This window comes from Vipera ursinii (assembly GCF_947247035.1).
Source record: "Vipera ursinii genome assembly, chromosome: 3".
Lineage (NCBI taxonomy): Eukaryota > Metazoa > Chordata > Lepidosauria > Squamata > Viperidae > Vipera > Vipera ursinii.
The window spans coordinates 33646229-33670539 of NC_139516.1; the positions used below are offsets into that span (position 1 = coordinate 33646229).

Below are 24311 nucleotides of genomic sequence, written 5' to 3' on the forward strand. Positions count from 1 at the left end.
GGGGTAATCTACAAAACCCAGGAAGAAAATATAAATTCTCTACCTTCCCATCAGTAATAGCAGAACTGCTATTGGAAATGTGGAGTTTTATAAGCCACCTACTTTTTTAATAAATTCTTTCATTAATACAGTGACAAAGTACGATCTAGATAACTTTAATAATCCAGAAGTATTTAGAAATGCATCTTGTGAAGTTATAAACAAACAGTGTTTCCTTTATTTAATGTGAAATTTTAAATGATACTGGTAGTCTAACTTACAACCATTCATTTAATGACCGTTTGAAGTTACAATAACATTGAAAAAAGTGGCTTATGACCGTTTTTCACACTTATCACCATTGCAGCATCCCTGTGGTCATGCGATCAAAATTCAGATGCTTGGCAACTGGTTCATATTTATGATGGTTGCGGTGTCCTGGGGTCACGTGATCTACTTTTGCCAACTTCTGACAAACACAGTCAATGAGGAAGCTAGATTCACTTAACAACTGTGGCAAGAAAGATCGCAAAATGGGGCAAAATTCACTTAACAAATGTTTCGCTTAACATAAATTTTGGGCTCAATTATGATCATAAGTAGAGTACTATCTGTACATAGTTTTTGGTGGAGAAGAGAAATATGACAAACATTTTTTATCCATTTTAGTACATTGCTTCTATATTGAGGTATAGACATGGCCAAAAGTATTGGTACCTCTCTCTTTTTTTCTCAAAGAATATCAGTTTATGTTAAGTCATACATCAAAAGCAAAATGTCTGCTCTGTGGAGTGTGGAATAAAGAATGATGGGTACTATTTACTTGTGCCAGTTTCAATTTATTTCTTAGCTAATTGGGATTTGGCTTGTGCAGTAAAGAGATATAAATGAAATTAACACTCTCTGGGATCTACATTAATTGGATTCAACATATAGATGGAAAGTATCTTTTTGCTTCGTTTTTACAAAAATAGTCTGGAAAAAAATGTGAAAAAATTCTATCAATTCAGAACTGCCACTGAAAATTAATCAAAATGTGAGTTTTACAACTTTTTGTTTTTATTATAGATTTTTAGAAGTTCTGCTCAGCCATCTGAAGAGAAAGTAGGCACTTTCACAAAAATAATAGAAGCTATGGGATTTACAGGACCACTAAAATATAGGAAATGGGTAAATATTTTTCTTCTTAAGTTTGATCCTCTTCTTTATAAACTCGTTACTTATATTCGGTCTAAATTTTGCTGGAATACCAAATTCCTAGTCCAGAGAAGTGATGACTGTATTTTATAAAATAATCCTATTATAGGACTGCAGCTATTATACTTGAAGATCAAAATGCTGATTTTGGCTGAATATTTTCTGCATGTCTAATAGTGACACAGCATCCTATGGATTGAGTTAATGTTTTTATTCTTTTCTATCCCTTGAGCGATCCTTGAGTGCCTTTTATGTTAATGATAGTGTAGTATACATTATAAATGTGTTATGATTGTTTTGAATTTGAAATGGGCTGTTTCAATTGTAAGTTCTGAAACTGAAGCAGATGCTCAGAAGAGTATAAAACATGATCGTTCGGTGCTTGGAATGATTATGGTGTAATTGGAATACATGTCATATTAGTACTTTGCATCTCTCTTTTCTTGTAACCCAGCAAGTTATTATATAAGGAAATTTATTTTTAAAAGTAAAGACTCCAAGTAAAATAAAGGACATTCTAAATTAAAAAATTTTTTAAAAACCAAATGCTCAACCAACTCTGCAAAAAGCATTGAAAAGAAGTGATGTTTTTATTACTAAGATCTACTCAATTGTTTGTTTATTAAAGGAGTGTTAAAAAGAGGATGTGATTAATTAATGAGTAGAGTTAAACTCAAATACAGTGGTAATGTTTTGTTACAGTTTTCCCCAGAAATAGTTGGAATGCATTTTTAGGTAGCATCATCCATATTTTTTATTTAAAAGTTGTTTTTTAAATTTCTGTGTACCTATGTGTTGATACTGCATAATAAAATTTCAAATTTACCTAGCAATATCTGTAATCACAGATTACAGATACATGAGCAATAGGGTACTTTTATATGACCATCTCATCAAGGTTTATTTTAAGATGTTTTAGGAAAGGCTAAGCATACCTTATTGTTTCTTGAGAAGATTACACCATTTTTAAGTACCTGACAGGATGTTTCAGATAAAGCTAAGAATGTTTACTACCATTGAATCATAGAGCTGGAAGGAATTTAGGAGATTAGCATGTCCAATATATGCCCACTGCAGGATTCACTACACAGTCCTTGATTGATCTAACCTTGGGCTACAGGATAAAGAATAATGCTCTGAAGTTACAGGAAAGCACATTCCAATTAAGTAATATTTCAGTTTGGATTCTTGTACTGAGGTTAAGGTGGCCCTTTAGCCCATTTATAACTAAATGACCCTTCTACTTTTGTGATAATGGTATCAATGAAGAATTGGCATCTTTGAAATAGAAAAAAATATAAGCTTGAATGAATGGATTCTAAATACAATTACGCAAATGCATTATGAATTTCCTTGCCTGGTCTGTCGATATAATGGCATGGAATTGATAATGCTTTACAACCCAGTGTTAATTATTAAAAATTCTCCTAAATTCAGTTTAGACTGTGAAGCTAAATATCTTAGAGATTAAATAGATTTGAAAGCATATGTTAGTGGAAATGAAGTATTTCTAATTAAGTTATTCTAAGCTGAATATTGTTAAATGAAATTATGTAACTAATTTAATATGTTGTGATGCAACAATCCTTTTAATTTGGTTTTTATTTTGTACGCTGCCCTTTTGCTGTTTGTCAGATGGGCAGCTTTATAAATTGGTTTAATAAATAATTCACATTTAGCTAATAATAAATGATATATAAATGTGAATATCTCAAAATAAAGAGGAACATTTGTGTATTTTTGCAGAAGATTCTTTAGTGAAAAATAGAAATAATATAATTGTTTTTTTCTCTTCAGAAAATTAGAATAGCAGCACTACGCATGTATACATGTTGCGTGGATAAAATAGACTATGAAGAATTCTTTAACGGTAAGTTCTTCATCCTTCTCTCTTCTTGCTGTCCTGTGATTGTGATAGAAATAGGATAGCTTACAGCCTAGAAAGTTTGTTGACTTTGAATACCTATGTTAAGTAATGCCCAGTGATTTTATGATAATTATATGATATGCACAAAAATTGTTTTTATACCACATTGCTTAAAATCTATCATGTGGTTTGTCACAAAGTACTAGTTTATCAAAGGACAAATTGCAGAGCCCAACATATTCCCTATTATCAAATATTAAAATACTGACTCACCCTGTTAATATACATGGATAATTTTATCCATCATTATCACTACCACCAGCACTATCACCAACACCAATTCCTCTAAAGCTCTGATCTCCTGCAGCTTCTCTCAGGTTTTATAGGCTTACATAGAGGAATGCTGTGGATATAATTTACTTGGTCTTCAGTAAGGCATTTGATAAAGTAGACTGCAACCTACTGCTTGATAAGATAGAAAAATATGGGCTAGACAGCATCACCACCAGATGGATTTGTAGCTGGCTGACTGGCCGTACTCAGCCTGTTGTCCTTAATGGAACTGTATCTATGTGGAGGGAAGTATGTAGTGAGGTGCCCCATGGCTCTGTTCTGGGCCCAGTGCTCTTCAACATCTTCATCAATGATTTGGATGAGGGGATAGATGGGGAACTCATCAAATTTGCAGACGACACCAAGCTGGCAGGAATAGCCAACACTCCAGAAGATAGGCTTAAGATACAGAAGGATCTTGACAGATTGGAACATTGGGCGCTATCTAATAAAATGAAATTCAGTGGTGAAAAAAGTAAGGTTCTACATTTAGGCAAGAAAAACCAAATGCACAGATACAGTATAGGTCAGCGATGGCAAACCTTTTAGAGATTGAGTGCCCAAACTGCCACCCAAAACCCACTTAAGTATTGTCGGGTGCCGGGTGGGTGTGGCTGATTGGGTGGGCATGGCCGATTGGGTAGTCGTGGCTGCAGTGGTAACAGCAGGCAGGGTGGGACTAAAAAGTTCAATAAATCAATTCCAGCTTTGCAAGAAGTTGAAATTGATTGATTGAACCTTTTTTTTTTTTTGCACACGGAGGCCTAAAGCTGAAGGCCTAGGACTGGGGTGATGGCGCGCGTGCCCACAGAGAGGGCTCTGCGTGCCACCTGTGGTGCGCGTGCCATAGGTTCGCCACCACAGGTATAGGTGGTACCTTGCTCAAAAGTAGCAACTGTGAGAGAGATCTCGGAGTCCTAGTGGAGAATCACTTAAATACAAGCAGCTGCCAAAAAAGCCAACACAGTGCTAGGCTGCATTAACAGAGGGATAGAATCAAGATTAGGTGAAGTGTTAATAATACCACTTTATAATGCCTTGGTAAGGCCACAGTTGGAATACTGCATCCAGTTTTGGTCACTACAATGTAAAAAAGATGTTGAGATTCTAGAAAAAGTACAGAGAAGAGCAACAAAGATGATTAGGGGACTGGAGGCTAAAACATAAACGGTTGCTGGAATTGGGTATGTCTAGTTTAATGAAGAGAAGGACTAGGGGTGACATGATAGCAGTGATCCAATATCTCAGGGGCTGCCACAAAGAAGAGGGAGTCAGGCTATTCTCCAAAGCACCTGAAGGCAGGACAAGCAGCAATGGATAGAAACTAATCAAAGAGGGAAGCAACCTAGAACTAAGGAGAAAAGGAGAAATTTCCTGACAGTTAAAACAATTAATCAGTGGAACAACCTGCCTCCAGAAGTGGTGAATGCTCCAACATTGGAAGTTTTTAAGAAGAGACTGGACAGCCATTTGTCTGAAATGGTATATGGTTTCCTGCCTGAGCAGGGGGTTGGACTAGATGACTTCCAAGGTCCCTTCCAACTCTATTATTATTATTGTTATTGTTATTATTATTGTTGTTATTGTTATTATTGTTATTGTTGTTATTATTATTATTAGGAAAAAGAATTACCTTAGGTATGTGCATACATATATAAAGACTTTTTTCCTCCTTGTATGTGCAGAGTAGATGTGTATGCAGGCCAATTAGTGTATCTTTTTAAATGTTTTAAGTAGTAAAATACATTTGCACTCACCACATTCATTTTTAAGAATTACAGATCCCTGACACTTTCAACTCTTGGTTTTTAATAGTACAGCTTCATGTCTGGTAAGTAAAGCTCTTTACAATTATATTTACTACAACTTTTGTATCGAGAAAAAGGAATTTATCACTTGGCTAAATGTTAAATGTATGCCAGATTTTTAAAAAAAATACAGTTCGACATGCTATTTCTAATAGTTTCTCACTCTACTAGTTTGAAATCTTCTTTCTTTTAAAAGCTTCATTCAGCCTGAATGGAAAGGTCTTTTATTTATTTCTTTTTAGGAAAAGCTCACATTTATGTAAATGTTCTTTGAATTGTGAAAACTTGTGGTGACTTGACTTACTAGTTGTCAGAAGCCTTTAAGAAATTATAGCACTGACATTTACAGTTTCCCCTCTAAAACCTACCTACAGATTACGTGAGTGCCAAATTGGTTTCATGTGGAATATTTTAACACCTCAAAGTGATTTTTTCCTTCATTAGTTAAATAACCATCCAAGGAAAATAAATAGGCAAACCTAATTTTCATCTAAAGTTAGGTGCTTGAGAAGATCAGAGTGATAGAATAATGATGTAAAGGAAGGAATCATTATTTTCCAGTGGTTTGCCTTTTTAGAAACTAATTACACTAGATGTAAATTGTTTTACATTTATAAATGTTTTTGGTGTGTACTTCTGGAAAAAATGCTTATGTTTATTTTTAAATATATTTAATGAAAACCTTAAGTGTAATATGCTACCATAAAAAAACTGTTGTGACTTTTGAAAAGAATATTCCTATTCGTTTCTGTTTTCATAAACATATAAATTCAATTCTCTAGTTTACTTAAAATTACCTCTCATGTAGGTTAGCAATACCAGTTCTCAAGTTAGTGAACATTAGTATGAACCTTTTTGTAAAAATAATGCCTTGATTATTCTCATATGTTTCAAGGTGGGCAACAGCAAAGTCGCTGCAATTTATTTTGTTTTGAAAAATGAGTTAAGATAGGTTAAAGTAAGCAACATGCAGTGGTGGGATTCAAATAATTTAACAACCAGTTGTCTGCTACAACCCCAGCTAATACTTGGTGGCCTCACCCCCTTTTCTGTATGCACCAATCGAGAAACTAGAGAAATGAAGCATCTATTCCTAAGTCTTGCACCCCCTCACCATACACAGCACTCCTCTTGGGCTTTTTTGCTTGTTGTGGCAGCTACTGGCGGTGTAAACATCGGGTGGCATTCACTGGAGAGTCCGAGCCATTAAAGGCTCCTTGAGAAGAGGAAGAGGGGGCAGATGCAATGGTAGCAGAAGGTGGAGAATGGGTAATATCGAGGGAGCAGTGGGACCAAGGACACTATGGCTGAGGAAAAGAAAAGGCGCCCTGGCCAAGGGATAGGAGTGGGAGGTAGAGATGTCCAGTTGAGGCAGCTGCTCCGAATTGCTGTGGCGCCTCCTCTCCTTCTCCTACTGGCGCTCTGGCCCCTACCTAAAGGGGAGATGGGGAGGGGAACTATGGCGGTGTAGAGCCCCCTCCAGCATCCATGGGCACATCCTGCCCCCACTACATAGCTTCGGCCCCCACCTCCTCCCAGAAGCACAGCACTGGCTCAGCTTCGAAGGGCTGGATCCTTTCCCGTGGAAACCTCCTCCCGGTGGACGAAGGTCAGGGGCAGCCTGCGGAGGAGGGGGAGGGCCATGGCGGCTCTGGAGGTCCTTTCATGGGGATGGTGTTTAGGTGTGTGCCTTCCCTGCGTAAAGAGGTGTGGCATTGTCTACAAGTGTTCTAAGCTTTACAGAGGGGCAGCGTGGGATTGAATCCAGTACAAAGCGGGAACAAAGGGAATTGGATCAGAACATTCAGCACGGGCGGCTCCGGGTCCCACTGCCTGGCTGAAGATGCCACCATCCCCAGCAGAAACTCCTAACCTCCTCTGGAGGAAATCTGGTCAAATTTTACTTGTATCACTGTTGAAAATCAGAGGTAGTTTATCTTGTGACATTCCCAGAATGTTACAAGGAATCCAGAGTAATGTATCTTTCCCTAGATGACGTTTCCCATTTTTTTAAGTTTCTACACCGACAGATGATCCTAACCAGTTCGCCGAACTCAACAAAAAATTAGGTATCAGTTCTGCCAAACTGGTGCGAACCGGCTGAATCCCACCACTGCCAACGTGATATCCTTATTATAATGAAGGAAGCATAAGAATATGTGAATTAAAAATCTGTACTTGTTTTAGAAAAAAAAATCAGTATTTCATGTTATGCCATACAGTATTATATTTATCAGAATCAAAATAATTTTGGCGATGCATACAACTTTAGCTTTAAGAAAAATGTCCTTTACCAGTTAACTCCCTAGATTCCCAGGAAGCATGGCTGATAGTGAGGAGTGATGGAAGGAAGTTAGTAACACATGCCACGTAGTCCAGTTTCAACCTTAGTAGCATTGCTACCTAGGTCTGCCCAGGGCTTCAGTTTCAGGATTGCCTGGAATTCACTGAAGAAAGGGGTTGGCTAATGTATGAAAAGAAAATACATTGATATATGCAGCAATGATTGATTTGTCAGGTATAAGGAGAGAAACAGTATTAGAGCAAATGATAAAATTTTTGTTTATGAATTGAGAAGCTATGTAAATTATGAAGTATGAATTTGGGAAAATGGGTAAAGCAAGTATACTCTGGTTTCTAAACTATGATAATGCAGCAGGACCTTCATTTAAGAAATTAATAAATGGGTAAAGAAAATTTCAAAAACTTATACAGATATTAACTGAATGCTTAAACGTAGCCTTGGGATAAAAAAATAAAAGTTTTGGCAGCTGTGTTGATCTGGCTAGAAACTCTTGTCATTTTAATCTCAAGTGGCAGCTACTATAAATGGGATACTCATTCCAGTTTCCATGACCTCATTCAAAGTGTTGCTAAATTGCTGTGTGACAGCACAATGCATCTAAATCCACTGCAACTTTTCAAGCATTGGGTTAAAGGCAGGCTGGAAATTAGTGTAGATTTTTATTCCAGACAGTGATAATTGCATTAATTTCTGTGATTTATTTTATTAGGACTACGTAAGGCTTTGTCTTTGCTTCCAGAAAGGTGTTTCAGGAGTGCATAGGATCACCAATTTGCAGCTCTTTAAAGGAGAACTTTATTTTCTCAGGACTGTGCAGCAGGGAACTATTTTAAAGATTTACTGATAGATACTGTGTTCAGACTCCTCATCAAATCCCTTTTTTTAAACATGGCAATTGGAGGAGTGATAGGTTATTGGGCACAGTAGCTGTAGTTGTATGCCTCAGTTCCCCCCCCCCCCCCCAGCTAGCTGGTATCTTATGGCAGAACTGTGCTCCAGTTGAAAGCTGCCAATCTCTGAAAATTTATAAAAATGGGCCACAAAAAATCAAAATAGCTATTATACATTTCAATTGTATTTCTTACCTGTGGTTCATGCTAGTTTAATTAAGCGTCTATACTGCATATGTTACCACTGACACTACTTTCAAAATACTGTCAGAATCCCAAATTTAGAATAACCCATGCAGAACCAGTACCTTTTTTAATACACTGAGTTGTCAGTTTCAAGAGTGACATTGTTTTGACACAGAAATTGAAAGTACTTGATATAAACATTGGATTTGCTCTCTTTTTCAAAGAAATTGATTCTTTATTTTAAAGAATTGATACTGTTCCCAGTTTTGTACCAAAAGATATCTAGTAACCTTATGTATTCTCATTTTAGGAGACAGCCTGATTTAGCTGAATATTGACTCCAATGAATTGAATCTGTGGCTCCAGTCTTAACACATATTTGTCTGGGATTAAACATTAGTTGAAAACTATTGGGGTTCTAAGTACGTGTGTCTAAAAGTGAGATTCTGAATGGGTTTTCTCTGCTCCCTTTTTTTCCAGCCCTATAGCTGGAAAAGAGCTAAAAGGGATAATATAAATTAATCAGTCACTTTCCTGTGATCTGTAAAATGCTGTGGCTGTGGAATACTCTACCGGAAGTTGTATTACTTTATATCCCAAAGTGATTTTACTCTATATACTATACTCTTAAAATCAGACTTTTTACCATTCTCTTGAAATTTGTATATATTGTTTTCAATATATTTTCCATCTTTATTTTTATATGTGTCTGTATTTTTAAAAAATGATTTGCTTTCCTCTAGGATGTGCTTAGTACGAATGAAGCAAGAGGGACGAGCAGGAAAATACATGTGTTACTATATAGTATATGCTATGTGGGAAGATGCTGAGCAACGTGGGAAGGTTATGGGAGTGAGTATTTCTTGATATGGATTCATATACATTCATATATACATGTATATACATTCACTTATGTATCGTTGTCATTCTATTTTGTTCAAGAATACACATATAAAAGTATATTGGAGAAGTATCTGAGGAAAAATTGGAGGCTAATGTCTGGTATGAATAACAGCAGTATTACTCAGATTGGCAAATTGCATCATCATAGCTCAAGCCCTGCACCTTTTCTACATGTCTCTCTCCCCCCTGCCCCCACCAGTGGATGTGGCACAACGGCTATGTTCAGTATTATCACAGAAATGGAAATATGTTGCTAGTAGAAAAGTCCAGATTGTTTTAAACTTGAAATCCTAAATATTACATGAAAATAATAATAATAACATATAGCTGAGTGACCTTGGCCAGTCATTTGTTCATGGCCCAAGTTACCTCACAATACAAAGTAGGTTAGTATTTTCTGAATTTTTTTTAAAATCTCAATAACTCATAATATTAGTTTTAAAAAGACTTGCTATTTAACTTGGAACAATTCACTTTTTATGTCCAGATTGAAGAATTTCTAGCAGAGGGAGAATATCTGTCTTTTAAAGAGTAAAAATTAACTAAAGATGCATTCCAGGCTAAAAGAAATTATAGTTCATAAACTTCTTAAGCCAAAGTATAGAAATGTTTCATTTACAGATATTAATTTCATGCATGTACACTGCAATATAAATTGATTATTATACCGCCATAGTTAGTAGTTTTAACAGTATAAATGCCATAAGGAAATATAAGGTCCAGCTATATACATTTGTTCAATGAAGCTTTCTTTAAATGCAAACTTTGGAATAATTTTAAAAAATAAAATTGCTGAAAAAAACAAAATCAAGAAAGTAATTTGGAAAAGCAAGTAAAATGCTACAACAAACTTACATGTTGTGGTAACACAGCTAGTGTATACATAGAGTTGCTTTATGAGGAAAATGATCAGTTTCTAAATATGATAAGTCAATTACAGTAAGTAATGTAGAAATGATATATGCTTATAGATTGAGATATGGACACTTTCTTTAGTTTTACAACTTGCTATTTGGCGTTACCAATGTGAGAACATACATCATGATTTGAATCAAGACAGCCTACTGCATTTTCACTTCCAACTTATGCTTTTGCTAGTTTTAAACAGTATATTAATTCATAGACTGGCTGTTAAAATTGTTGCAATATGAATCTTAGCTGCAAAATGTTGGAACCCTTTAACCTGGGTTCTTTCAGCACTTTTGATTGTTGGCAAGAGGGAACCAAAACTTGAAGCAGCTGTAAAAACAGAAAGAAAGCCTTTGGCCTCAGCAATTCTACTGGTGCTGGCAGGTTTCATATATAAATTTTATTCTGCTGCCCCTAAAACCTGAAGTTAATTTTGTTGATTATGTACCAGGTGTGTCCAGTTTTTTGGCCAACCGGTATTCTTTATCTAATTTTTCCGCTTCTGATTTTTCTACCAAAGTTTTAAAAAAGCATAAAAATTAATTTGATACTGTGATTTAAAGTGTTAATTATAACATTAGGCATCATTAAAAATAACTTAATTTCACTCTGGTTGTGCAATTTACAGACATAGTTGTCTAAACTGCCAGCTATTCAGTTTTGTGAGTTTGAGCCAAAACTTGGGCTTTATTTTTGTAAAATGTAAATATATAAACTGCTGCATGAAAAACAACACTCATCTCAATCACCACCAACATCATATTAATAAATGTGACTCAATAAGGTAGGCATATGGGTAATCATATCATATTTTATTATCTGAATGTACATGAATATTTTGCTTATGCGTTGAGCTTTTATATTTCTCTTTTGAATTGCATTACAGTTTTAAAATGATTTTTATATTCCATATAAATAAGGATATATAGTGGATGTCAGCTTGAGAACCAGAATATTAAATCATACTTCGAAGTTAGCTTCTCATCATCCCATCTTGTTCCAAGCTGGTGGTCATAATGTTCCATTTCAATTTAAACAGAAGGTTATGTTTAATTAAAGGTTTTGTGGCTTGAATCAGTTTGCTGCAGGTGGAATTTTACAAACAGCTTATGCCTAACTTCCATTAAGCAACTTATAATTGTCTATATAAAAATATGAAACAGAGAGCTACATAGTAAGCTGTAAATTTGCACATATTGGTTCTGAGAAAATGAAAGTTAGAAATCTTTTAGAGTTGTGATGTACAAGAGTGGAGTGGGTTTTTTTCTGAAACAAGGGCCACATTTAGCCTTTAAATGATGGGTTGAAAGCTCTACTCAAAAAGCTCGGGAATCAGCCTGAACGAAAAATTAGTTTCATTTAATTTACCTTTACATTTGATTTAATTTACCATTAACTTTAGTTAACATAAATGTAGTTACTTTCCAATCACATCAGTTCTTCTGGCAATAAAAAATATAATTTGTTACAAAAGAAAACTCTTTTGAAGGCTACATCTATGGTTTCAAGAGCCATTGACCCTGAAATCATAGTCTACATTTACTGTTGTAAAGCAAAGTAGTCAATTATCAAAAATATACCTGGCCCTGTACTTGTGTTTTGCAGTCCTCAAAATTGACAGTATCTCCCTGTTGAAGCAGGGAGAAAAATGACACCATAAGCTCTAATGCCTGCTTCACATAATTTAAAAAAGGACAAAAACCAGCATATCTTTAAATGGCCTTATTCAAGTAAGTTAGGGTGTCAAACTGCCAGCCCGTGTGCCGGTTGAATCATCTGGAGGCCGCACCCACCTCAGCTCTGGCGGTGTTAAAAAAAGTCTCGAGACATCACGACACGTCACGTGATGCGGCGAGTTTGACACCCGTGAAGTAAGTGATGCAGTTCTGCCTACCTTGAATCATTGTGAATCCATAGCAACTCTCCCCTCTGCTATTATGAAGTCCCAGTTTCAAAAAGTTGCTCATTTCCTGATCTAGAACTAAGTATTTTGGTAAATTGCTAAGCACATTGGTTTGTGCTTAAATTGTAAGCCGCCCTGAGTCTTCGGAGAAGGGCGGGATATAAATGGGATTAAAATAAATAAAAATAAATTCTCTTAAGTAGAGCATAACCCCTGATTTTCCCTCAGTTATTTTTCAGTCATTTCAATAAAAGATGATGCAGACCTCTTTTTTGGGTACCAAATGGGAGCATTTTCCAGACTATTTTTTTACATTGTATTCCAGTTTTTCTTTTATTGCCTTTATGTTATAACTTGTAGCGTAGACTCTCAACATTTTAGTGGTTTATGATTCTGAAAGCTGTTTAGACATCTTTAGAAATATCTTACGCAAGAATCTGTAATTCCTACCAGATGTTCAGCCTGATTTACCTTGGAGCAAGTGGTACTGTAGTTACTTGCTTGGCTTCTCAGGCTTATACAAAACAGGCATAGCACACCCATTTTTAATGTATTTTATTTCAGAAGCAGGTTCTTTTAGCAAGATTCTGTACTATTGTGGTCTCTTCTTTTGAGTCCACACCATTGCCCATTTTTACTATCATATAAGGAGTTATTCTTACAATTTGAGAAATTATTTTTTTCTGATTTTGTTGTTTGGAAGCCTATGTCGTCAATGCTGTAACTGGAAACCAAGAAACCAGTAGGAGAAACTACATTTGATATCATTGCTCCTTCTCCTGATCTTGGGATACATTCTCTCCATGATGCTTATTTTTACTATGTATATAGATGACTTATCCTTTCTGAAAAGCACCTGAACTTGCAAAGTATGTTTTTTAGAGTCGATAATTAATTACATAACAAAGTATGTTTTTTAGAGTCGATAATTAATTACATAACCAAGTATAGTAAGTAATAATACTGTAGCATTATCTTGTGGTCTCCCGTCATTCCTTGGGGAACCTTGACTTCATACTTTCTACACACAATAAAAAACATATGTTAATTCATTTTCTTTCTGTCTCAGCAGCAAATGAAAACTTGGATTTAAAGAATGGATCCTTTTTCTCTACTTTTGTCCTTTTTTCTTGTTTTTCCAGGGGTTAATGTGCAGTTCACCAACTTTCAATAAAATTACTCTCCTAAATGCTTCTAAACTCACATGAAGAGTCATCTAAAATTGTACAATCAAAACAAATTTTGAATAATACCTACATATAAATTGATTTGTGCAATATCAAACAGAAAGAAGCAAAACTACATGTTGCTGAGATATCTAAACCATTTTTAGTTTACTTATTCCTGACCTTCGTTTCTTTAAAAAATTTTAAGGAGTATTTAAATCTTGTGGAAAATGTGAGTGAAGATCAGATTTTGAAATGAATATTCCTTGTGGCAAATAAACATTTTTTTAAACAAAATGTTGCTCTCAAGTTGAAGGGACACTGTAATCCCATTACATCTAAGACTTGTTTGTTCAGTATAAAATCCTGATTTGTAGCTGAGCCTGCTTTAAAAATTGTACAAGATGATAGGAGCAGGAAGGGGCCATCCAGCCCAATGTGCCAACCACATTTTAATTTATCTTAATCCTACCTTCCTGCTTTTCCTCCAGACCACTCAGGCCCCTCCTTTTCCAGAAACACATTGAAGTGTTTCTTGAATTCATGTATTGATTCTGCACATGGAGTACAATGAAGTCTTTGTTTTATGTTAGGTAGAGCTATTTATACTTGGTAGCCCCTCTTACCTTCCCTCATTATAACTCGATTTGACTTGAAGTTTACTAAAGTTACTTCATACTGCACTAGTAAAGCTGAAAGAATCTGGCTGCAAGTAACTAAAAGAAAACTTCCACCCCTTTCTTTTCTTTTCCTGTTTGGCCAGAAGATGTCCTTTCCAGTTGTAGTAGTTACAGTTAATATGTTCTGAAGTTCATGGATGCCCAAAATAACAAAAGTCTAAAGTAACAAATTGTATAATGAAAATGAACCTGTAAATTTAATTAGAATTACTAATTGCTTGAAATCCAAGTATAGAGTTCAAGGTAAGCCATATCATCCAAGATTGTCTATGAGCTAACTTTCACAAGAACTTCCCTAAAAATGAAGGTTGGAGACTAGTACTTTCTAGTGAGATGTTTTTTAGGATAAGGTATCTAATGCCTCTTTCTCCCTGTGAAATATTGAATGTTATCTCCAGGGCTGCCTATTTCAGTTAGAATTTGCCCACTCAGTGTATTCTAACATAGTTTCTGATGGTCTGCATTTGATGGGAGGGAACACAGAGGCAAGCATTTTCTGTAAGTGCTCTTCTCCTCAGAGGCAAGAGTGACCTTGTTGCTTATAGTCTTTTGAAAATGTGTTTAATTATAGATACCTGTACCTCATGACTTTGGGGAACAGATTGTCATTCTGAAAGGGATGTGACACTTTGAGTGTTGTATCAAGATACATTGTTTTTTTATTTTTTATTTTGTATGTTCTTGGAATAGTGAAATATTAACTGAAGTCTAAAAGTCCCATACATAAAATATTCACTCCTCATCTTATTGGCACTGGCACTATAGGTTTTGTTTCTGCTAGTTTACCTTCCGGAACTTCTCAGTGAATCAAGAGTGTCCCAGGTTCAAGATGTGGAAAGAGGCTGTTTCAGGGCAGTCACATTAAGTACCCTTTTCTCTGAATTCCAGAGACTGACCAGTTGCTGAGACTATAAAATTGCTAGAGAAAATTCCTTAGAGCAACAGATTTGGTGTGGATCAATTGCAGTGGTACGGTGCCAATGAACTATAAATTTACCAGAGTGTGGTCTGGCTATGACCAAGGAGTAATCATGATGTCCACTTTCCAATTACAAACCATCTATTCCAAAGTAAAGACAGGACATTTAAGACAGACCCATGGATGTTGTGAATTCCTAAACCATTCCTGACTCTAAGGACATGGGAACTGAAAGCTCCTAGCACTAACAGCTGAAGAATCCAAAAGTATTCCCATAATAAGAGAGGTGTTCAGGTAGAGGTTTTGGTAGACATGCTAATAAGCAGAAAGGTAAGCAGTACAGAAGAACAGTATTAACCCTAACTTTTTCCTACAGTCCAGTCTCAAATATTGATATTCTCATCTGTTCTCTTAACCAAGCTATACTGTAAAGAGGACTAAAGTCTATTGAAAGACCACCCTGGTACCCATATCTGACTAGGTTTTATTCAGATATATGCCATACCCCAAAAGAGTAATAGTCACCACTTGATTTTGAGGTTTTGTGAAATTAATGCTTCTTTGTTTCTAAATTCTAAATGGTCTTCCCATCTCGGTTGTTAAAAGAATATTGCCTTATATTCCTTTCTTTAACTGATGTGTACTTCCATATTTTGTTTATCTTAGGATAATGTCAATACCCAACTGAGGTCAAAGTGATCCATACCAGTTTTATGTCCTTCTCTTCAGCATTACTCTGGTGCCTATTTTGAGATGCATACAATTCATTCAGCTTTATGCAAGACCTCAGATCTTATCAAAACTTTCACTCAGGAAAAAAAAAGTATAGTTTTCAGTTTGTCTCATTTAGAATCTTGCTAATCCATTGATTTATAGAAACAGGCTCTTCTCAATTGTCCTTCATTGAAATAAAAAGTTACTGGATTGTGTTCTAAATGTGCAAGGTTAGAAAATCCATAAAAACCTTTAAGACTGGCTGTCTCCCAATAGTGTTTCAGGTTGTGTCAATTAATAAGTGGCCCCCTCTCCCTAATATTAGAAAGAAAAAATATTTGCCTACTTCAATGAGACATTGGATGAAAACCTTGGCATAAAGTATCCCTTGTATATGTATCTATCAATAGAAATGCGCAAACTTCTTAGAATTCACAAAGACAGTATTGGCGGTATTGATGAACAATTTGGCTGTTACAACTGAGGAGCAATCTATTTATATAATAATATATAAATAAATGTTTAAGACTGGAATTCTCCAGAATTCTGGTCAACTTACTCTGTAACATTTTGTGGTTCACTTTTTTCCTTTTACTGGAGGGCAGAACTAGGGCAGAGAAATAATTTTTATTCACTTCAGAAAGGTTACAGCAATAAAGAAACTCTTGTTAATATCAAGGAGCATGGCAGCCAGGAGTTTTCAGAGTCTGGCATTGTTTGTTTTACCAGCAATTTGGAACCTTCTGCACTCTTAAAATATTGGCAAGAAAATATTTTACTGTTAACTGTTTTGTGGCAGGCATGCCTTGTGTAAAAGAAGCCCTTGAAGAAGCAGAATTCTCTTCCTCTACTTTTGAAAGATGTGGGAAAAGTTAAAAATCCTGTAACATATATGCCATCTTTTATGGATAATTAAAATGTTCATTTTTTAAAAAACCTCAGTCTAGAAATCCATATATATATAAATAGCAACAAATGTGTCAGAAATTAGTAATAGATGGACTGGGGAAAAAGAAGGATAATTAACAATCAAGTGTATTTATATCTTTGTATGTTGGATGAAAATGTTGAAATGTTCACATTAGCCGTTGCTGTATAAGCAATTGCTGATTGTAACAAGAGGAATGAAGTGGGCCTTAGCTGTACGTGCTTTCCCTTCCTTTCTTTTCTTCTACAAGAAGACTTTGCTTTTGTTTTTGATTAACTATAGTTTAGCATAACATCCAAATGACAGTGCACTGTGATTAGTTACAATTATGATTTCCTTGAAATAAACCATTTTTGTATATGGATTTGAATCTGGCTTGTTTTAAACATATGTGAGCTAATCATGATTTTCATCAGAACGTTACTCTGAAATAAAGTCCTCTTGGGATTGTGCTGTATGAAAAAGCAGAAAGCATGTACATCCAGTATTTGTTCCTCTATTAATTAATCATAGTTTAAATATTATCTCTTGAGTACAGTGAAGGAATCTTTTCAAAGATAGCTTTCCTATGTTATATCTAAAACTAAGAATCTTAGCACATTTGGAATGAGTATCTTTTAACTCCTTAGTTCTGACAATCTGGGAACAATTTTTAAGTTCTAAGCTATGCATATTTATCTGGAAGTTAAACATTGTTGGACTCATTTGGGCGTAGTTGTATCTAAAATTGCACTGTATACCTTCTGAAAGTAATCTTGAGCCATAGATTTCAGTGGCCTTTAATGCATCTGTGCTTAATTTATATTTTTGTGGGATTTGGGGCACAGCCCTTAATCTGAAGCCTTCAGAAAACTTATGGGCTTCTAGAATGATTGCCTGTTTTCTGCTAAGATTCTTCAGTTACTCTGATCAAAAGCCAATATGGAAGTAATTCCAGTCCAAGTTTTGGTCTTCATAGATCTGTGCAGGGCTTATTTTGCAGGAGAATAAGATGTGGCTATTAGCAATTATAAGTCTTCCACTATTCATAACATTTGAGACAGGATTATAATTTAAGATATAATTATTGTTGAAACCTTGAGGTTGAGATTTCTGCATTTCTGGGAAGATAGGATTGAGACAGATTGTTCTAAAAAGTCCTCTCTTAAGTTTATTTTCTTTAATGAAGTACTGTATCTCTAGAGTTAACCATAGAGTTTCTCCATATGAGGAAGCCCTCTTAAAATTGTGCTTTATCCAGGGTACACACCCCCTTCTCAGTGTAAGATTCATCCTTTTATTTATTGGCATGCTTGCTTAGCTTTGTTATCTCAATAATTCTTTTTAAAGTTAATCCCCCTTTTTTTGCTTTAAAGCTGCTATGCAAGGGATACGGTATAAAGTGCAATTATTTTCTTTGCCTCTTCTAATATTTGTATTATGTTTTAAATAATCCTTATGGTAACCTTTTTATTTCACAAAAGAAGCATGGTAAATATATTATAATTCATAGAATTTGTTTTAAAATGAAAGGGTAATTTATTATGGGTGTGTTACAAGAGAGCTGCTCCCCCAACAGAAATACAGTTTATTCAGAAGCATATTCTGTTGACAAAAACCTTTGTCTTGAGCATGCATTTAAAGAACAACTGTGGTTGGGTGAAAATGACATAATTTATATAGTTGGTAAAAATGTAAGTAATTATTGAGGTTTCAGGCATCATCTAACCTTATGATTTTTAGCACTTTTTCATTAAATATTTATTAGTAGCCCCGTGATGGCTGGTAAAGTATATGAATTGTAATAATTTGTGTAAATGGAAATATAAATCACTTGGATAAAATAATTTTTATGATTCTGCTGTAAGTATGAACTATTTTTTTAAAGTTATGAAAGAGTAGTTTAATGGAAGACTATATAAAGTGTGGTGGGACGCGGTGGCTCAATGGGTTAGGACGCTGAGCTTGTCGATCAGAAGGTCGGCAGTTTGGCGGGTCGAATCCCGAGCGCCGCGTAACAGAGTGAGCGCCTGTTACTCATCCCAGCTTCTGCCAACCTAGCAGTTCGAAAGCACATAAAAATGCAAGTAGAAAAATAGGGACCACTACGGTGGGAAGGTAACAGCGTTCCGTGCGCCTTTGGCGTCTAGTCATGCCAGCCACATGACCACGGAGACATCTTTGGACAAGCGCTGGCTCTTCGGCTTTGAAACGGAGATGAGCACCGGCCCCTAGAGTCGGAAACGACTAGCACACATGTGCGGGGGAACCTTTACCTTTACCTTTATATAAAGTGTAGGTTTAATAGACTGACCTGAATTAATTAGTTCTTTGAAGGCAAAGTGATTACAGGCCTGTTCCTGAAAAACTATGTGCAAATGATCTCACTAAAGAGCCATGGTGGTGCAGTGGTTAGAACGCAGTATTGCAAGCTAATTCTGCAGACTGCCAGGAGTTCGATTCTGAGCAGCTCAAGGTTGACTCAGCTTTCCATCCTTCCGATGTCGGTAAAATGAGGACCCAGATTGTTGGGGGCAGTAGGCTGACTTTGTAAACTATAAATCACTGTAAAGTGGTATATAAGTCTAAGTGCTATTGCTATTGCTAGTGAAACTACAATGCCTTGCTTTTATCCAAGGGATTGAATTGTTGGTGTTGTTCATGACTTTTCTTTGTGTTTAGCAATAGCATCTGATGGGCTGTGCAGTTTTTATGGGTTAAACAGCCAAATCCTGCTTTGCATGTCTTACAGCATTTTATTTAGTGTAATTTGTTTAGCACTGTGTTGAGATCAGCTAGTTATGATATTTATTTGCTTGTGTCTTTTTTTCCTTCTCTTGTAGAACTGATAATCACAATAGAAAGTTAGGATAGTTCCCTGAAATTGGTTGTAGGAGCTTCGTACTTGATAAATTGCTGCTACATTGTGGTTTTTTTAATAATATGGTGTACTGTCCATACATATAATAAACTCAAGTGTCTATACAGGTATCCTTCACTTCTATACATTACAAATCTTTCTTTATATAATTTTATGTTCTGTGCTATCTAAAGCAAGCAAGTAGGTAGGCAAGAGACTTAGCTTTCTTGTGCTGTTTTGCCTTTTATACCAGTCCTACTTCTAAGTCAGCATTGCTTTTATTTTTCAGGTTAATTCTCTTATCCTAAGAAGAAGTCTGAAAACCTTGACAGAAGTTTTCTATGCATCTATTTTTGGATATGATGAGGTAATGTAACAGTTAAATTAAAATTAAATATGCAGAGAACAGAAACAAAAAATCTATCTGTGTTAACATGAGTTAGTCTCGTTGTGTGGTCAAATGCCCTGAATGTTTGTTAATGTTTCCTAATATTCTATATCTGCTATTGGTGAGGGGTGAATGAAGCTAGGAGAATGTGGTGTGGCCACTGGAAAACCATAATAGATTACAAAGTTGGAAAAGCCTTTTAGGTCATAAAACTCAGCTCCTTGTATTAGAGCAGGGGTGTCAAACTGCTGGCCTGCGGGCCGGTTTCATCATACCGAAGCCGTGCCCACCCCATTGCCAACAATGCAAAAAGAGTCGTGATACGTCGCGTTGCATGACATGGTGAGTTTGACACCCGTGTATTAGAGAAATCCAAAATAAAATATCCCTTATGGATGCCTGTCTAGTCTTTACTTGAACATTAGGTGAAGAGGAATCCACTCTGTCTCTCATCTATAGCATCTCTTTGGGAACCTGATACCAAATTGTTCATATTTTGCTTGAGATTTAACTTTTTTGTTGTTAAATTGTATTTGTTTTAATACATGCTCCTGAATAAACCCATCATGATGCTGAATCTGCTGCCTGGATGTCCTTGTGTCTGTCTTGTTTCTAACCACAGATTGATTACACATTCTGCAGTCCTGTCTATAGCTTGTACCACACAATATTATTTTATGTCCTTATTATTTTATTTTCCTTTTAAATATTTTTAAAATAATCTTTATTCTGTTTAATAAAGCAAATAAGGGCTTCTGTTGAAGTGCTTAGAAATTGTTAGGGTCTAGAGAGGTAGATTTGACCATACCAAGATAAATTAGCTATTGCTTCAGGATATACCCACTCTTGGGGATTGTCCAGCTTTACTGAATGGATTTTAAGACCGTTTTTATGGTTATCCACATCTTAGTTTCCTCTTCTTTGGACTACTGCAATGTATTTTATATGGGGCTACCCTTGAAGACTGTTCAAAAGCTACAAGTAGTCCTGAATCTGCAAATAATTAAGTGATTGTGGCACCTTCTTGTCATATTTCTACTGGGCAAGCTGCTGTTTGGCTTCCCAGTGCATTTTAAGATGATAAAACCCCTCTTGGACATGTTCCAGGTCCATTGAAGACCTGCAATTTTGTGAGACCTGGTGTGTTCTCTGGTTATGCAATTCTACTACACTTCTTTGAGTCATGTGACATGTATCTTAGGAATCTAATAAATAAAAATGTAAAGAATGATATTTTGACTACGAAATATCTTATTCAAATGGGCTGATTTGGCAACTTCTTCTGGGATGTAGTGCACACTGTATGTGACCTTCTGGTCTTTCCTAGAGAGGTGAAAATGAACAAGGTAGTAATAACCTTTCTATTTAGCAGTCCATGTGTATTTACAAATAGCTAGGAGAAGATAGGAAATAAAGCATGATCAGAGATTTCAAGTGTGGCAAGTCTGCAACAAATCCTTCATCCTCTATAACTTTAAGACACCAGACTAACGTTAAGACACCAGGAGACCTAGTCCTGCCTTAGGCATGAAAACAAGCTGTTTAACTTTGGCCAGTCACTCTTTGTCAGCCCAACTCACCTCACAGGGTTGCTGGTTAGGTCTCTTTACTGCTTTGAGTTATTTATTAAAAAATAATATATATGGGATAAAAAAAAATCTAACAAAAAAGCAAGAGGAAAATAATGAGAGATCAATGACTCCGTTTGCAAAATGTTTACTTTCTGCTGTAAGAAGCCAAAGGTTTTTAATACAGTTGTTGAGGGCTTTTATGAAAGCCTTGTCCAATTTCCTCCTAGCCAATCTGTTTGAGATAGCATATTTCCCACTGCCATTAGCAGCAGACACCAACAAACCATTTCATGAGTTACCTACAAAAAAAGATTGGAATGGTCTAAATCAGGGGTGTCAAAACTGCCAGCCTGCGGGCCAATTGCATCATATGGAGGCTGTGCCCACCCCAGCTCCGGCAATGCAAAAAAAGTCACGATACATTGCGACATGTCATGTGACATGGCAAGTTTGACACCTGTGTTCTAAATGATGCTATGCTGCTTGCTTGTTCTTTCTGTCTGTCATTTCTTCTTTACAACAAGCCTCTGGTAAATCATAAGTTGCCCCTTTGCTGTAAAGGATTGTCCTATAAGAATAACAGCTTTTTAAAGAAAATCAGAGCATCTTCTTTAAAAATTTATTTTAGGGAATACTCTCAGATGATCATGTACTTGCAGCAGCTATCTGGAGAAATCTGTTTGAAACAAATTGCCGTGATCCTAGGCAGCTGGCAATGATGGTAGAATATGTGCGCAAGCAGGTAAGCAGCACAGAATATGTAGGTTCCTTTACTATTTCATGAAAAAAGGTCATGTTTGGTAAGAAGCTAAGTTTTCTTGATTTCCTTTTGATAACTATAATATTGTGTCTCCAAAATACATGCCTTGATCCCAGTCACTCTGCTTCTTACAGCAATTTTCAGAAATCAGCTTTTGTCCTTTATCTGTAAAGTTCTTGACTTCTCACATCCAAGGGAAATCATGTTAGCTGCCTTTCTGCTATATTCTGGCAGGCTGAAAAGTTTTTATTCTAGCACGCATTTAATGTGTAAATTAATGGAATTCTGTTAATTGGGAATTGTTATTGGGAAGAGTTATTTAGGAACTTGGTGTTTCTCAGCAATCCCTGTCTGCAGCTTATCAAGACCTTTACATCTGTTTCCAGTATTGCACAGCGGTTCTGAGGAGCTTTCTTCTACTGCAATTGCAGTCTTTGAAACAGATGCAGCTGCTTTAATAAAAACCTACAGTATGTGTTCATATTCCCATATGTGAAGCACCTCTGAAACTGAACTGGTGCTATTTTAATAACATTTCTTTAATTATGGTTAATGGTACATAGTTGGTTTTTTAAAATATATTATTAACCATTTAGTATTTATTTAGCACATGGCAACCCATTTGTATGCTGTTTATTGATGGAAAGGTTAAAGGTAAAGGTAAAGGTTCCCCCGCACATGCGTGCTAGTCGTTTCCAACTCTAGGGGCCGGTGCTCATCTCTGTTTCAAAGCCGAAGAGCCAGCGCTTGTCCAAAGATGTCTCCGTGGTCATGTGGCTGGCATGACTAGATGCCAAAGGCGCATGGAACGCTGTTACCTTCCCACCGGAGTGGTCCCTATTTTTCTACTTGCATTTTTACGTGCTTTCGAACTGCTAGGTTGGCAGAAGCTGGGACGAGTAACAGGCGCTCACTCTGTTACGCGGCACTCAGGATTCGACCCGCCAAACTGCCCACCTTCTGATCGACAAGCTCAGCATCCTAACCCATTGAGCCACCACATCCCTATAATGGAAAGATTAGATGTACATTAAACCAGTAAATAAACAACTGGAAATAGAATCCCTGTATGTTGGGGAAAAATTCAAAAAGTGTAAAGAAGAACACTTTTAGTGGGGTGTTCAGACCTCTACCCTTAGAGAAGCTGCTGATAATCAAGAAAACTTCTGGAATTGTACTATAACAAAACTAGAGTATTTCAGTAGAGCAACCAGTTGAAGCCACATTGCGATAAATTGCATTTGAATATTCTTAATAACAAAGACAACCTATTCTTTCTTTCTGGAGCACTCATTAAACAAGTATTATATTTCAGGAAATAATAGGATATGGCCCATTTGCTGACTGTGTTACAATTGCTGTGTAGAAAACAGCTGTTCTTGGATAAACATTGTACATCATCTTTTAAATGTCTGATTTTACTATTAATGTCTAACTTTGGCCCCATCTTCCATCAGTAACCTGAAGGAGGAATTACCCTTCCAACATATCTGTAAATGACTTGCAATATTTTGCTGTGATTATCAGGTGCAGCATCTGGATGCTCTGTCAGGAGAAGACCTGCTGCTGTCTGGGGAAGTGACTTGGCGCCCCCTTATGGAACCTAATCCACAAAGCATTGTAAAGCCCGTTTCTCCAGTATATAATGATGAAGGACTTTGAATCCTTATCAACCAACCAGAAAATGTTTGCTGTTGTGTATATTATCTTTATACATGGAACAATTCCTGGAAGCAGTAACTGGGAATTCTTAGAAAAAAGCATAATAAATGCTGTACTGCTATGTTAAAAAGTGATTAAGAGTTTGTTCTTTTGTAATTATACATTCTAATAAATTTAAATATATATATATATATATATATATATATATATATATATATATATATATATATATATATATATATATATATATATATATATATATATATATATATATATATATATATATATATATATATATATATATATATATATATATATGCTACTATTTATTTATGGAGTCTTTTACAGTTATATTATCCCCAGGTCCTATCAGCTCAGATATCTTTTGTGGGAAAAATAATCTA

The 24311-nt window shown here is 35.8% G+C and overlaps 1 protein-coding gene across 1 annotated transcript in view; it reads left to right on the forward strand.

Moving 5' to 3' along the window:
- Positions 1-24082, forward strand: part of UQCC1 (ubiquinol-cytochrome c reductase complex assembly factor 1) — a 35410-nt gene extending 11328 nt beyond the window's left edge. The window contains exons 4-10 of the mRNA XM_083358065.1: positions 1048-1149; positions 2974-3046; positions 5150-5207; positions 9309-9417; positions 19816-19893; positions 22114-22227; positions 23773-24082. Coding sequence (XP_083214191.1) covers positions 1048-1149; positions 2974-3046; positions 5150-5207; positions 9309-9417; positions 19816-19893; positions 22114-22227; positions 23773-23907 — 669 coding nt within the window. The 3' untranslated portion in view covers positions 23908-24082. The remainder of the gene's footprint in view (positions 1-1047; positions 1150-2973; positions 3047-5149; positions 5208-9308; positions 9418-19815; positions 19894-22113; positions 22228-23772) is intronic.
- Positions 24083-24311: the final 229 nt, after the last annotated feature.